General features: G+C 41.6%; 1 protein-coding gene across 3 annotated transcripts in view; it reads right to left on the bottom strand.

Annotated features, from left to right (window-relative positions):
- Positions 1-15,511, bottom strand: part of LOC129655368 (cytochrome P450 2J2-like) — a 43,196-nt gene that overhangs the window by 13,088 nt on the left and 14,597 nt on the right. For all 3 annotated transcript variants that reach the window (XR_008715937.1, XR_008715938.1, XM_055585671.1), the window contains exons 3-7: positions 15,076-15,225; positions 14,529-14,689; positions 12,386-12,562; positions 10,254-10,395; positions 2,861-3,048 (exon numbers count right to left, since the gene is read on the bottom strand). Coding sequence is in view for 1 of the 3 variants with exons in the window: in XM_055585671.1 (XP_055441646.1) it covers positions 2,861-3,048; positions 10,254-10,395; positions 12,386-12,562; positions 14,529-14,689; positions 15,076-15,225 (818 nt within the window). In the remaining 2 variants the exon portion in view is untranslated. The remainder of the gene's footprint in view (positions 1-2,860; positions 3,049-10,253; positions 10,396-12,385; positions 12,563-14,528; positions 14,690-15,075; positions 15,226-15,511) is intronic.

Here is a 15,511-nt window from a genome sequence, read left to right as displayed (position 1 = left end):
GGACAGATTTTTTACACTACAAGAATAAGCAAACTTATTTCTCATTGGCAAAAATGTGTTGATTGTAATGGTTCCTACTTTGATTAATAAAGATGTGTTTGAGCCTAGTTCACTTCAATTCAGTTCATTCACTCAGTCGTGTCCAACTCTTTGTGATGCCATGGACTGGTGCATGCCAGGCCTCCCTGTCCATCACCAGCTCCCGGAGTTCACCCAAACTTATGTCCATTGAGTCGGTGATGCCTTCCAATCATCTCATCCTCTGTCATCCCCTTCTCCTCCCGCCTTCAATCTTTCCCAGCATCAGAGTCTTTTTAAATGAGTCAGTTCTTCGCATCAGGTGGGCAAAGTATTAGAGTTTCAGCTGCAACATCAGTCCTTCCAATAAATATTCAGGACTGATTTCCTTTATGATAGATCGGTTGGGTCTCCTTGCAGTCTAAGGGACTCTCAAGAGTCTTCTCCAACATCACAGTTCAAAAGCATCAATTCTTCGGTGCAGAGCTTTATAGTCCAACTCTCACATCCATACATGACTACTGGAAAAACCATAGCCTTGACTACACAGACCTTTTTTGGCAAAGTAAAGTCTCTACTTTTTGATATGCTGTCCAGGTTGGTCATAACTTTCTTCCAAGGAATAAGCGTCTTTTAACTTCATGGCTGCAATCACCAACTGCAGTGATTTTGGCGCCCCCAAAAATAAAGTCTGCCACTGTTTCCACTGTTTCTCCCTCTATTTCCCATGAAGTGATGGGACGGGATGCCATGATCTTTGTTTTTTGAATGTTGAGTTTTAACCCTACTTTTTCACTCTCCTCTTTCACTTTCATCAAGAGGCTCTTTAGTTCTTCTTCACTTTCTGCCATAAGGGTGGTATCATCTGCATGTCTGAGGTTATTGATATTTCTCTGGCAATCTTGATTCCAGCTTGTGCTTCATCCAGCTCAGCGTTTCTCATGATGTACTCTGCATATAAGTTAAATAAGCAGGGTGACGATACACAGCCTTGACGTACTCCTTTTCCTATTTGGAAAAAGCCTGTTCCATGTCCAGTTCTAACTGTTACTTCCTGACCTACATACAGATTTCTCAAGAGGCAGATCAGGTGGTCTGGGATTCCCGTCTCTTTCAGAATTTTCCACAGTTTATTGTGATCTACACAGTCAAAGGCTTTGTCATAGTCAATAAAGCAGAAACAGATGTTCACCTGGAACTCTCTTGCTTTTTCGATGAGCCAGTGGATGTTGGCAATTTGATCTCTGGTTCCTCTGCCTTTTCTTAAAGCCTAGTTGCAATGATTTAAAATTCACAGTCCAAAACAGCAATTATATTTGCACCAAACTAATATAGTAAAGCAATCATTGCAGGAATAGTTGCTATCCCTGGTTCTGCTCGGCTGGTGACTAAGGGGTGGACAATGCAGAATTTCCTCTGGCTTTGCCTTGAGATTGTCCCCAGGTACAACACACACAGAGCAATTTAGACAAACTAGAATGACAATGTCACCCCACTTCAGTACTCTTGCCTAGAAAATCCCATGGATGGAGGAGCCTGGTAGGCTGCAGTCCATGGAGTCGCTGGGCGTTGGACACGACTGAGTGGCTTCCCTTTCACTTTTCACTTTCATGCATTGGAGAAGGAAATGACAACCCACTCCAGTGTTCTTGCCTGGAGAATCCCAGGGACGGGGGAGCCTGGTAGGCTGCCATCTATGGGGTCGCACAGAGTCGGACACGACTGAAGCGACTTAGCAGCAGCAGCAGCAGCAGAATGGCTCCACAGAGGCTCACAAAAGTTGTGAGAAAGGGAACTGTAAATGTGCAGTGTACAGAGAGGACACTAGGGGGCACAGGAGAGCTGTCATCTGAGATCCTCAGGGTGGTGGGCCGAGTGAGAGCAGAATTTCCTTTGGGAGGACAGGGAATTTAATGGGGACCCACTGAGAAATATTTCAGGGAGACTCTTTTAAAATCAAAGGAAAGCAACTCCTGTGGAGAGAACTTGGTGTAGTACAACAAAAGATGAGCCTGGGAATCAGAACAGTTCTGTTTCTGGAACCCAACTCCTGTCTCTGTAGCTGAGAGATCTTATGCAAGATTAATTACTCTCCAAGCCCCGGCTTTCAGATTTATAAAATGAGAGAATGAAATTATTCTAAGGACTGATTCAGACATTTTGAAATAACATATATAGTCCGAAGTACATAACCACTGCTTAAAAAGCATTGGTTCCTCCTTTCTCTCCTATTCTGATATTTAATACTGCACATACTTGGATTGCTTTCCCTTGTGAGGCAGTCCCATCAAGGGTCTGTAAGTCAAAGATAGAAAAACACCTGTGGGGATAGTATGCTAGAAACACCAGAATGAATGTGATGTTGGTTCAGGTGGTCTCAAAAGTCCCTCATTTTTCAACATTCCAGCACTGCAAAGCACAATTAACTAAAATAAGTTCAGTAGGTCTCTATCTTGTGAGAAGCACTCCAAGGCAAAAGAAAGGACCTCATGACAAAGTCCGAGACTGAGAACTGCTGCTTTCTGTATCCCCATGTAGATTTACCACTCACATCACATAGTAAAACACTGAGAAACCTCATAGCAAAGAAAAACCTGGTTTTGCCTAATCACACCTGACCTAAGTATCCCCCCTCTCCTCGAAAACACCTGTTAACATCCAGTTGAACTAATTTCTAAGCTCACACTTAGGGAACAAAACTAGTATTTGATCAGGCATAATATATTTCTCTTCCCATGTAAGTAACTCTCTAGGATAAGAATGCTTTTCCAATTGAGATATTCCCACCGTTTACAGATATGAGCTTGGAGATCTGAGGCTGTTGGTGTGAGCCCCTAATTACCTTGGGCAGGTGGTATCCAGCCAGGATGGTGTCCACTGTCACCTCCCGGGGCACGTTCAGAGGGAGGATGTTCCCCATTCTCTGCACCTCGTGGATGACGGCGTTGGTGTAGGGCATGGACTCGCGAGCAGCCATGCTTGGCCGTTGTGACTCGCCAAGCACCTTATCGATTTCAGCTTGGACTTTCTCTGGAAAAGTACAGGATATTTCATCATTCTATTTTTCTATAACTTTCCTAGAGGCCAGTTAAGCTAAGGAATGGAATAACCAGGATCAAAAATGCTAAAGGAGTACATCAAGGCTATATAGCATCACCCTCCTTATTTAACTTATATTCAGAGTACATTATGCGAAATGCTGGGCTGGATGGAATCAACCCTGAATATTCATTTGAAAGACTGATGCTTAAGCTCAAATCTTTTGGCCACCTGATGCAAAGAGCTGACTCACAGAAAAGACCCTGATGCTGGGAAAGATTGAGGGCAGGAAGAGAAGTGAGCGACAGAGGATGAAATGGTTAGATGGCATCACTGACTCAATGGAAGTGAGTCTGAGCAAATTCCAGTAATAATGAGGGACAGGGAAGCCTGGTGTGCTACAATCTATGGGTTGCAAAGACTTGGACACGGCTCAGCGATTGAAAAACAATAACAAAATGACTAAAGCTATAGTAGGGTCTCTGGACAACCTCCTCAGGGAGGTATGTAAGTGGGAAGTGAGCCCTGGTGTGAGACAAATCTGGTGGCAAATTCTTGCTCAATACTAGTCCTGCTGCGAGTTCCTGGAGCTCTTTGAACCTCTGGTTCCTCTTCTTATTAATGAGGATGAGTCAAGTTTCATCTTTAGCAATTTTTAGATTTGCATGAACTGATTTAGGGAAGTATCCAACAACAACAAAACCCTGTTAACTATGCCCCAATATTTGTTTTCCTCTTTTTAAACAATAATAAATATTTGATCTGGATACCTGGTCCCTCAGCTAAAGACTACATTTCCCAGATCCCCTTGTGATTAAGTTCTGGCCAAGAGAGTGTAAGAAGAGGGAATGTTTAATACTTGGAACATGCTCTAAAAGGAAAGGCATGTGCTTCCTGCTTCTCCCCTTCCTGCTGGTGGAAAGGCAGCCATAGAGGTGAGCCATCTGTCAGTCCCAACAAGGGTGCCATTCTAGATACAACAGAGCAACACACGGGAAGCAGTTTAGACTCAAAGGGTTCTGCAGAGTCTAGCTTAGAGTCTCTGAATTGAGAGAAAAATAAACTTTCTTTTTTTTACTGAACATTTAGAAATGTTTTAAATTGTGGTAAAATACACATAATACATAACTTACTTATCTTAGCCACTTTAAAGTGTGTGGTTTAATAATGTTAAGTGTATTCACATCATTGTACAACCAATCTCCAGAAATTTTTGTCTTGCAAAACCAAAACTATTCTCACTGAACCAGAACTCCCATTTGCACTAACTCCAGGCTCTAACCATGGTGTCTAACAACCACCATTTTACTTTCACTTTCTATGAGTTCAACTGTTCCAGATACCTCAGATGAACAGAATCATGTAGTTTGTTCGTTTTGATTGGATTACTGAGTTTAGCATAATGTCCTTAAGGTTCACCACGTGGCATGTGCCAAAATGCTTCATTTTAAGGATGAATATTTCATTGCATTCCACATTTTGCTTATCCACTCATCCATTGATAGACACTTGGGTTGTATCCACTTTTATTCCATCTCAGGTGACTGGTGATAGAAGCAAGGTCCGATGCTGTAAGGAGCAATATTGCATAGGAACCTGGAATGTCAGGTCCATGAATCAAGGCAAATTGGAAGTGGTCAAACAAGAGATGGCAAGAGTGAATGTCGACATTCTAGGAATCAGCAAACTGAAATGGACTGGAATGGGTGAATTTAACTCAGATGACAATTATATCTACTACTGCGGGCAGGAATCCCTTAAAGAAATGGAGTAGCCATCATGGTCAACAAAAGAGTCCGAATGTAGTACTTGGATGCAATCTCAAAAACCACAGAATGATCTCTGTTCGTTTCCAAGGCAAACCATTCAATATCACAGTAATCCAAGTCTATACCCCAACCAGCAATGCTGAAGAGGCTGAAGTTGAACGGTTCTATGAAGACCTACAAGACCTTTTAGAACTAACACCCAAAAAAGATGTCCTTTTCATTATAGGAGACTGGAATGCAAAAGTAGGAAGTCAAGAAACACCTGGAGTAACAGGCAAATTTAGCCTTGGTATATGGAATGAAGCAGGGCAAAGACTAATAGAGTTTTGCCAAGAAAATGCACTGGTCATAACAAACACTCTCTTCCAACAGCACAAGAGAAGACTCTATACATGGACATCACCAGATGGTCAACACCGAAATCAGATTGATTATATTCTTTGCAGCCAAAGATGGAGAAGCTCTATACAGTCAGCAAAAACAAGACCAGAAGCTGACTGTGGCTCAGACCATGAACTCCTTATTGCCAAATTCAGACTTAAATTGAAGAAAGTAGGGAAAACCACTAGACCATTCAGGTATGACCTAAATCAAATCCCCTATGATTATACAGTGAAAGTGAGAAATAGATTTAAGGGCCTAGATCTGATAGATAGAGTGCCTGATGAACTATGGACTGAGGTTCGTGACACTGTACAGGAGACAGGGATCAAGACCATCCCCATGGAAAAGAAATGCAAAAAAGCAAAATGGCTGTCTGGGAAGGCCTTACAAATAGCTGTGAAAAGAAGAGAAGTGAAAAGCAAAGGAGAAAAGGAAAGATATAAGCATCTGAATGCAGAGTTCCAAAGAATAGCAAGAAGAGATAAGAAAGCCTTCTTCAGTGATCAATCCAAAGAAATAGAGGAAAACAACGGAATGGGAAAGACTAGAGATCTCTTCAAGAAAATTAGAGATACCAAGGGAACATTTCATGCAAAGATGGGCTCGATAAAGGACAGAAATGGTATGGACCCAACAGAAGCAGAAGATATTAAGAAGAGGTGGCAAGAATACACAGAAGAACTGTACAAAAAAGATCTTCACGACCCAGATAATCACGATGGTGTGATCACTGACCTAGAGCCAGACATCCTGGAATGTGAAGTCAAGTGGGCCTTAGAAAGCATCACTACGAACAAAGCTAGTGGAGGTGATGGAATTCCAGTGGAGCTATTTCAAATCCTGAAAGATGATGCTGAGAAAGTGCTGCACTCAATATGCCAGCAAATTTGGAATACTCAGCAGTGGCCACAGGACTGGAAAAGGTCAGTTTTCATTCCAATCCCAAAGAAAGGCAATGCCAAAGAATGCTCAAACTACCGCACAATTGCATTCATCTCACACGCTAGTAAAGTAATGCTCAAAATTTTCCAAGCCAGGCTTCAGCAATATGTGAACCATGAACTTCCAGAAGTTCAAGCTGGTTTTAGAAAAGGCAGAGGAACCAGAGATCAAATTGCCAACATCCACTGGATCATGGAAAAAGCAAGAGAGTTCCAGAAAAACATCTATTTCTGCTTTATTGACTATGCCAAAGCCTTTGTGTGGATCACAATAAACTGGAAAATTCTGAAAGAGATGGGAATACCAGACCACCTGACCTGCCTCTTGAGAAATCTGTATGCATGTCAGGAAGCAACAGTTAGAACTGGACATGGAACAACAGACTGGTTCCAAATAGGAAAAGGAGTATGTCAAGGCTGTATATTGTCACCCTGCTTATTTAACTTATATGCAGAGTACATCATGAGAAATGCTGGGCTGGAAGAAACACAAGCTGGAATCAAGATTGCCAGGAGAAATATCAATAACCTCAGGATATGCAGATGACACCACCCTTATGGCAGAAAGTGAAGAGGAACTAAAAAGCCTCTTGATGAAAGTGAAAGAGGAGAGTGAAAAAGTTGGCTTAAAGCTCAACATTCAGAAAACGAAGATCATGGCATCTGGTCCCATCACTTCATGGGAAATAGATGGGGAAACAGTGGAAACAGTGTCAGACTTGATTTTGAGGGGCTCCAAAATCACTGCAGATGGTGACTGCAGCCACGAAATTAAAAGACGCTTACTCCTGGGAAGGAAAGTTATGACAAACCTAGATAGCATATTCAAAAGCAGAGACATGACTTTGCCAACGAAGGTTCATCTAGTCAAGGCTACGGTTTTTCCTGTGGTCATGTATGGAGGTGAGAGTTGGATGGTGAAGAAGGCTGAGCGCCGAAGAATTGATGCTTTTGAACTGTGGTGTTGGAGAAGACTCTTGAGAGTCCCTTGGACTGCAAGGAGATCCAACCAGTCCATTCTGAAGGAGATCAGCCCTGGGATTTCTTTGGAAGGAATGATGCTAAAGCTGAAACTCCAATGCTTTGGCCACCTCCTGCGAAGAGTTGACTCATTGGAAAAGACTCTGATGCTGGGAGGGATTGGGGGCAGGAGGAGAAGGGGACGACAGAGGATGAGATGGCTGGATGGCATCACTGACTCAATGGACGTGAGTCTGGGTGAACTCCGGGAGTTGGTGATGGACAGGGAGGCCTGGTGTGCTGCGAATCATGGGGTCGCAAAGAGTCGGACACGACTGAGCGACTGAACTGAACTGAACTGAAGACATAATTATTTTGGAGCCTTTTATAGGGAAGCTATAAATATATCCTAACTAGGTGGCTTTTAAACTTAAAGAAAACCCTATAATTCACAGTTGTTTAGTTGCTAAATCCTGTCTGACTCTTGTGACTCCATGGACTGTGGCCCACCAGGCTGTTTGGTCCATGGAATTGCTCAGGCAAGAATACTGGAGTGGGTTGCTGTTTCCTTCTTCAGGGGATCTTCCTGACCCAGGGATAGAATTTGCATCTCCTGCATTTGCAGGAGGATTCTTTACCACTGAGCCATCAGGGAAGCCCATAATTCACAAGTAAGTGCATTTTACAAGTGCATGACTCAGGACGCATAAAAAAATAAACACACACGTATAAAACATTTATTCTTATACTTAAGGAAAGTTTCATGAAAAAGCAATTATCCTCAGTACACAGAAAGCACTCTGATTTTACTATTTTTTTTTTAATTTAGGGAAAAAAGTTGGTCTTGATTTACTAAATTGACTCTATCTCTTATTAATGAACTTTCACCCACAGTTTGCAAAACTGTATCACAATAGTTTCTATCCTACATGTGCTTAAACTGTTTCAGGGGAGGGGGGGCTAGAAAATGAAAAATGATTCTTAACAGTCACTGTCCTTGAAAGGACTACAGTCTCTGGGGAAGATATATAAATAACATGTTATAAACAAACTAATGGAGGTTCATTAGGTCATCTTTAAAGAAAGGAAATGCTAGTATTTTCCCAGGAGTGTGGAGAAACTCTTGGAGACTATGTTGAGTAGACTCTTCAAGCATAGCTAAGGGTTTACTGTATAGAGAAATTAGGGAAATACATTCTTGATTATTCTTCTAGGGAACAGCAGGTGTGATGGTCCAGAGGCACAAATAAGGACAGTGAAAGACTTACTGAAGCCCCTACGCAGGCTGGACAGGTAGAAAAGAGGCACAGCAGAGCGCATGATATACCAGACTAAGGACTGTGAGCATTGTCCTCAGGGTGCTGGAAGACACTACTTGAAAAGGAGGGCAGGCTGCTACCAGATTTCATATGTGAGTGGAGTGGAGCTCCTTCCTGGAACTCACCGCAATGTCAGTGGGCTTCACTGTTTTCCCCACTGGACAGTGAGTTTGCTAAGCGCAGGGTCTCTCTGTTATATCTGTGTAATGTAGACCCATCCCAATTCTGGCAGAAAACTGAAGAAGGCACTCGTTCAAGACCATCTGTCCTACCTATCTCTCCATCCTACCATGCTATCCTCTGGCCTTTCTTTTGGACAGTGCTCCAGGAGGCCCCATTCTTATTTTCTTTTTTCCTTTAAAAAAATTATTTATTTTTAACTGAAGGATAATTGCTTTATAGTATTGTGTTGGTATCTACCAAACATCAACATGAATTAGCCATAGGTTTACCCATGTCCCCCCATACCTGAACACTCCTCCCACCTCCCTCCCGTCCCACCCGTCTAGGCTGTTACCCAGCCCCAGTTTGAGTTTCCTGTGTCTTGCCGCAAATTCACATTGGGTATCTATTTTCATATGGTATTCTATATTTCCATGTTACTCTTTCCATATCTCCCACCCTCTCCTTCCTCCCCTCCCAGCCATGCCCATAATCTGTTCTCAATGTCTGTGTCTCCACTGCTGCTCTCCAAATAGGTTCATCAGAACCATCTGGTTTCCAGATTCCATATCTATGCATTAGTAAATGATATTTTTCTCTTTCTGACTTACTTCACTCTGTATAATAGGCTTTAGGTTCATCCACCTCATTAGGACTGACTCAAATGCATTCTTTTTTATTGCTGAGTAATATTTCATTATATATATGTACCACGGCTTCTTTATCTGTTCATCTGTTGATGGACATCTAGGTTGCTTCCAGGTCCTAGCTGTTGTAATATAACTGCAATGGACCCTGGTGTACATGTGTCTTGTTCAATTTTGGTTTCTCCAGGGTATATGCCTAGTGATGGGACTGCTGGGTCATATAGTGGTTTTATTCCTAGTTTTTTAAGGAGTGTCCATACTGTTCTCCATAGTGGTTGTATCAATTTATATTCCCACCAACAGCACAAGAGGGTTCCCTCTTCTCTACACCCTCTCCAGCTTTTATAGTTTGTAGATTTTTCAATGAGGGCCATTCTGACCAGTGTGAGGTGATATCTCATTATAGTTTTGATTTGCATTTCTCTAATAATGAGTGATGTTGACCATCTTTTCACGTATTTGTTAGCCATCTGTATGTCTTCTTTGGAAAAATGTCTGTTTAGGTCTTTTGCCAACTTTTTGATTGGGTTTTTGCTTTTCTGTTATTGATTTGTATGAGCTGCTTATATATTTTTGAAATTAATCTTTTGTCAGTTGTTTCATTTGCTATTATTTTTTCCCATCCTGAGGGTTGTCTTTTCACCTTGTTTATAGTTTCCTTTGCTGTGCAAAAGCTTTTAAGTTTAATTAGGTCCCACTTTAAAATTTTTGTTTTGATTTCCATTATTCTAGGAGGTGTATCATAGAGGATCTTGTTGTGATTTATGTCATAGAGTGTTCTGCCTATGTTTTCTTCTAAGAGTTTTATAGTTTCTGGTCTTGCATTTAGGTCTTTAATACATTTTGGATTTATCTTTGTGTATGGTGTTAGGAAGTGTTGTAATGTCATTCTTTTACACGCAGCTGTCCAATTTTCCCAGAAGCACTTACTGAAGAGACCTTCTTTGCCCCACTGTATATTCTTGAGGAGGCCCCATTCTGACCCAGCCGAGGCCCACCCACTGACGTGCTCACCTTGGATTTCAGGGTACAGGGCCATGTAGAGCAGACCCCAGCGCAAGGTGGTTGAAGTTGTCTCTGTTCCAGCAAAGAAGAGGTCCAGGGTATTGTAGATAAGGTTTTCTTCGTGGAAACTTGAAGCAGCATTACCCTTATGCTAGAAAGCACAGTGATTATTGATTTATTCAGGTGGTTCTTAGTTGCCACAACACACGGGGTTTCATCCTAAAGAAAACATGAATTAGAGACTACCCCAGGAGAAATAACTCTCCCTTTGGCTGTCTCATGAGGCAGAGATTTATTACTGGAATATCACTGCCCGTAGTGCTGAAGGCTTTTGTTAGCTTTGGTGGACAAAACACACAACTTACACCCATAATTAGGCAGAATCTATTATTACACTGGCAAACAGCCTTGGGTTCCAATATTAGCGACACCATTCACTATTTGTATGACTCGAGCAAGTTAACAAACCTTTCTGTGCTTCAGATTCCTGTTCCACAAAACAGACATAACAATACTCACCTCTTAAGATGGAATTATGAATTATGTGAGTAGGAAAGGGCACATAGCAATTCTCAACGAATGTTTGTACCAATAACAGAAACAATAACTGCATTTCTCTAAAGTATAGTAATTCTCCTGAGAAGGCAGTGGCACCCCACTCCAGTACTCTTGCCTGGAAAATCCCATGGACGGAGGAGCCTGGAAGGCTGCAGTCCATGGGGTCGCTGAGGGTTGGACACAACTGAGCGACTTCACTTTCACTTTTCACTTTCATGCATTGGAGAAGGCAATGGCAACCCACTCCAGTGTTCTTGCCTGGAGAATCCGAGGGACGGGGAAGCCTGGTGGGCTGCCTCTATGGGGTCGCACAGTTGGACACGACTGAAGTGACTTAGCAGCAGCAGCATAGTAATTCTCATATCTCCCCATTAATCTTTTCCTTTTAGGTTAAACTTTTCTGATTCCAACAGTCATTCCTCATGGCACTCCAGCATCTTTACCACCTTTCTTCCATGAATGTATCAATGTTCCTCCCTGTGTGGTCCCACACCTGCATATCTTATAGTAAGTGAAGTCTCCTCCTCATAAGAGAAATCAATGCTTCTATTAATGTTATCACAATAAAGTGAAGCAAGAGAGGAGTTGGAAAGAAACCCATTCTGCCAACTCTGGGAATGAATAATCTGACGGGTCAAAGATGATGAGACCAATGCAGTGATATGTTTACCAGAGGGATGACTATGGCAAAGGTTTACATCCCATTTGGCTTTTTTCCTGCTTCTTTCCTATAGTAACATTGAAAAGTGGATGACATAGGGATGAGGGAGGAAGGCAAATGTCTCTCTCATCTGAGGCTAAACTCGCATCTGACTCAGATTTACCTGTGTTCTGCAATGGGGAGCTGGGGGAAGGGGTAGGAGACTGGGCATTGGTCCAGCTAATACTGAAATAATACTTTTTTCTTCCTTTTATGTACAGGTCCTTCAGATATGGGTAGAGAAGGGATTACGAAAAGGCAGTATTTGGTCTTTCTAAAGTCCTTAGGCCAAATACTGATAAACCTCTGTCTTTATTTTTAATTGTCCCATCAATTTTGAGTTAATGTTATTCCTACATTCTGTGAAGTACTGCCTCTATTTTTCCTCCCCTGTGGTAGGCTGAATAATGACCCACAAAGAAGTCTATGTCCTTAACTCTAGAATCTGTGAATTTTATATGGCAGACAAAATTCTATAGATATATTGAAATAAGGCTCTTGATGGGAAAATTATCCTGGATTATCCCAGTGGGCCCAATATAATCACAAGAGTCTTTAGAAGAGGGAGGCAAGAAAGTCATAAAGAGCAGATGTGAAGATGGTGGCAGAAAAAAGTGCTATATTGATGGCTTTGAAGATGGAGGAAGGGGTCATGAGTCAGTCAAGGAGTAAAGGCAGCCTCTAGACTCTGGAAAAGTCCATCAGTAGTTTCTTCCCTAGAGCCTTGAAAGAGCCAGTACTGCCCCCACCTTGACTTGATAAATGTTGGTTGTTTTAAGCTACCAAGTTTGTGGTGACTTCTTACACCAGCAATAAGATATTAGAATCCCTTCGTTTGATCTTTAAGAACAATACTTAGGAAAAAAAACTCAGGTTTCCTCACCTTTTCTGTCTCCTGGAGATAAGCATCAATGAAGTCTCTTGCTTCAGCAGGATTCCAGTCTCTCTTGTGGTTTTCAATCATACGGGCAACAAACATTTTCAGTTTCCTCCAGTTACTGAAGAGCATTTGGTGTGGACCCGGAAGGAAATTCATTATCCTTGGAAAGACATTGTAGAGCTGATGGAACAAATAAAACCGTCATGGAGGAAAAGGGGGTGACGTTTTTCTACTTCTTAAGATAAGTCCATGGGGTTGCAAAGCGTTGAACATGAGAGCAACTGAGCAACACGTCCAGGAAACTGTAGTCTTTTCCTATCTCTTTTATTTACTTAAATTTAATCCTTTGAGTCAACCTTGACTCTTCTCTTTCTCAACCCTCTTCTTTCCCTTCCAGCAAAGCATTTCAACCCTCCATCCAAAACATGACACTTCAGACCAATTTTCACCACTCCATCTGCTTTGTCATCCTAGTACAAAGTACTAACATTTTTTATCTGGATGCTGTAAGCCTCCAGCAGGTTTCCTGATGTTCTCCCTAACCCCCTTCTCAGCCCGTCTTCCACTGAGCTGCCACAGAGATCATTTAAAAGTTTAATGAGATCATTTCACTTCCTGACTCTCAATCCGACAATGACTTTCCAAGACATTTAGACAGATCCTACCTCATTCTCCTGGCCGGGAGCTCTACATGATCTGGCCCCTCACCTTCCTGTCGCCTCCTCTCCTATGACTCCCTGCCATCTTGCTCTCCCTTACTCTTTCCAGTCCAACCCTATTGGTCTCTGTGCAAACATAAAAAAAAGTTCTTGTTTAGGACTTTGTAGTTGCTATTTCTTTCATCTAGAATGGTTTTCCTCTGAAATCTGTGTAACTCCAGTTCCTTAATGTGCTGCTCAAATGTCACCTATTTGGATCCATCTTAGCTGATGATCCTACGATTAGCAGCACTTCTGGAACTCTCTTTCCATTCCTTTATTTTGTTTTATATTTTTCCATGACAATTGTCATTAGTTGTGTGTGTATATATATTTGTGTGTATTTGTAAAATATGTATGTTTATCTGTGTATATGTATCTAACTATGTATCTACATTCCTGTGTATCTAAATATCTATGGCAAACACATATGTGTATTTATTTGTCTGTCCTCACTATGAGGTAAGCTCCATGTGGGTAAAATATTTTTTACTGAAATACAGTAGTTTTTGTATATATTTTTTCTAATAAAATATGAAAGAAAATAGATAGCATAAGGTAATGGAAAGTTGATTAGATTTCAAATGTGATAGGTATGCATTTGACAATTAGGTCTGTTTCTTTCTAGCTATAGTACTTTGCTAATGGTAGTAATAATGATATGATCTGTATCTACCTAAACTAGCTGCTAATGGGGGCAAAGGTTATTTTCATGATCAAATGACATGAGAGCCATACCACACTTAACACAGAGCCAGTGGTACACTATGTGGATTTGTTTACACATTCCCATATCTGCTTGCATACATCAGGATGATCCATTTCATCTTTAAAGAACTGTTGTAAAAAAATTAATTAACTGAGATAAAGTATGTATAGTTGTCCATCAAAGTGCCTGGTCTACTTTGGATCTCTAAGAAATGCTTTTTACCCCTGCCCTATTGCTCCCTCCTAACCTCCCAGGATTTTTATTCCTTGGGAACAGTCAGCCTGGTATCCACTGAAATCCCATTACTGAACTCAATTTTCCAGTAATTAGTGCATATATGAACAGTAGCATCTAACTCTTTGTGAACCCATGGACTATAGCCTGCCAGGCTCCTCTGTCCATGGGATTCTCCAGGCAATAATACTGGAGTGGGTTGCCATTTCTTCCTCTAGGGGATCTTCCCAATTCATCTTCAGCGTCACCTGCATTGGCAGGTAGATTTTTTTTTTTTTTTTTTTTTTTTAACCACTGAGCCACCTGGGAAGCCCTCTTTGTCTATAGTCAATGTTCATCAATGTTACATAAAACATCAAATTCAACAGACTGACTTCAGACATGTTTGTCAAAGTCAATTTTAAACGGTTGTGTTAACTTAAGAAAAAAATAAAAGGAAGAACACATCTCTGTCTGACATCAGCTCAATGTCCTTCTCCGAGGTAGGAAGTGAGAACCGCCTCACCTGGCACCACACCGTTGTCTCTAAGTAGGTGACCTCATCCAGCAGCCTCAGCAGCTTCTGGAACTGATCATCCTGGTAGTCAAACCGCTCCCCGAAGGTGATGGAGCAAATAATATTGGAAACAGCATTGTTGATTTTGAAGTGAGGGTTGAAAGGCTGTCCTGGAAGCAGAAGAAGAGATAGAGACTTCAGATTGGTTTGTTCCTATTTTCCATTGTATATTCTATGTGGCATATAACACACTGACTACAGAATTATATCTGAAACTGTGGTCCCAGCACCCTACATAGGTCTGACACACAGCAAGTACTCAGCCAATGCCTGGAAGTCAAATTGATGACCAGGATTTAAAACCAATAATGAGTTTTATACCATCTTCTTCTTAACACTCAAGCTCCATAATGGCAGTTCATGGTTAGCTGTTCACTGTTATCGCCTAATCACCCAACACAGTCCTGGGCTTAGGACAGAAATGTAGGTATTGATGAGCATCTGGTTAGTGAAAACATGAACCACAGTCCCTGTACCTGTCCTAGGACCTGCTCACCTTTCTCCTCTCCTATTGCCTGGATGAGGTAGGCAACTTCTTCCTGTATGCGTTCCTCTAAGCTCTTCCTTCCTAAACCAAAGTTCCTCAGAGCTGTCAGGGAGAACCTTCTTTGCTCTTTCCATATGTGGCCACTGGACATGATCAAGCCTGGGAAAAAGAAAGCCAACATTATGAAAAGAAAGTCAACAAGACCCATGAGGAACAATGTATCAGATGGAAGGAAGGGCAAGGGCTTTAAGGTGTTTGAAACTATTCAGAGAAATAATCCCAAAGCAATGGATACAATGGCTAGCATTTACTGACTACTCATAATGACAGAACTTTTAGCATTTTTAATGCATTATTGAAAAGGAAACTGAGGTGTAAGAGATAAAATAAACTCTGCAATGTCACAGAGTTAGCAAGCAACTGAACAGGATTGAAATTCAAGTCT

Source organism: Bubalus kerabau, chromosome 6 (genome assembly GCF_029407905.1).
Source record: "Bubalus kerabau isolate K-KA32 ecotype Philippines breed swamp buffalo chromosome 6, PCC_UOA_SB_1v2, whole genome shotgun sequence".
NCBI classification, from domain to species: domain Eukaryota; kingdom Metazoa; phylum Chordata; class Mammalia; order Artiodactyla; family Bovidae; genus Bubalus; species Bubalus kerabau.
The sequence above is the reverse complement of the archived record's forward strand: the minus strand, read 5'-3'. Positions and strand labels throughout refer to the sequence as shown.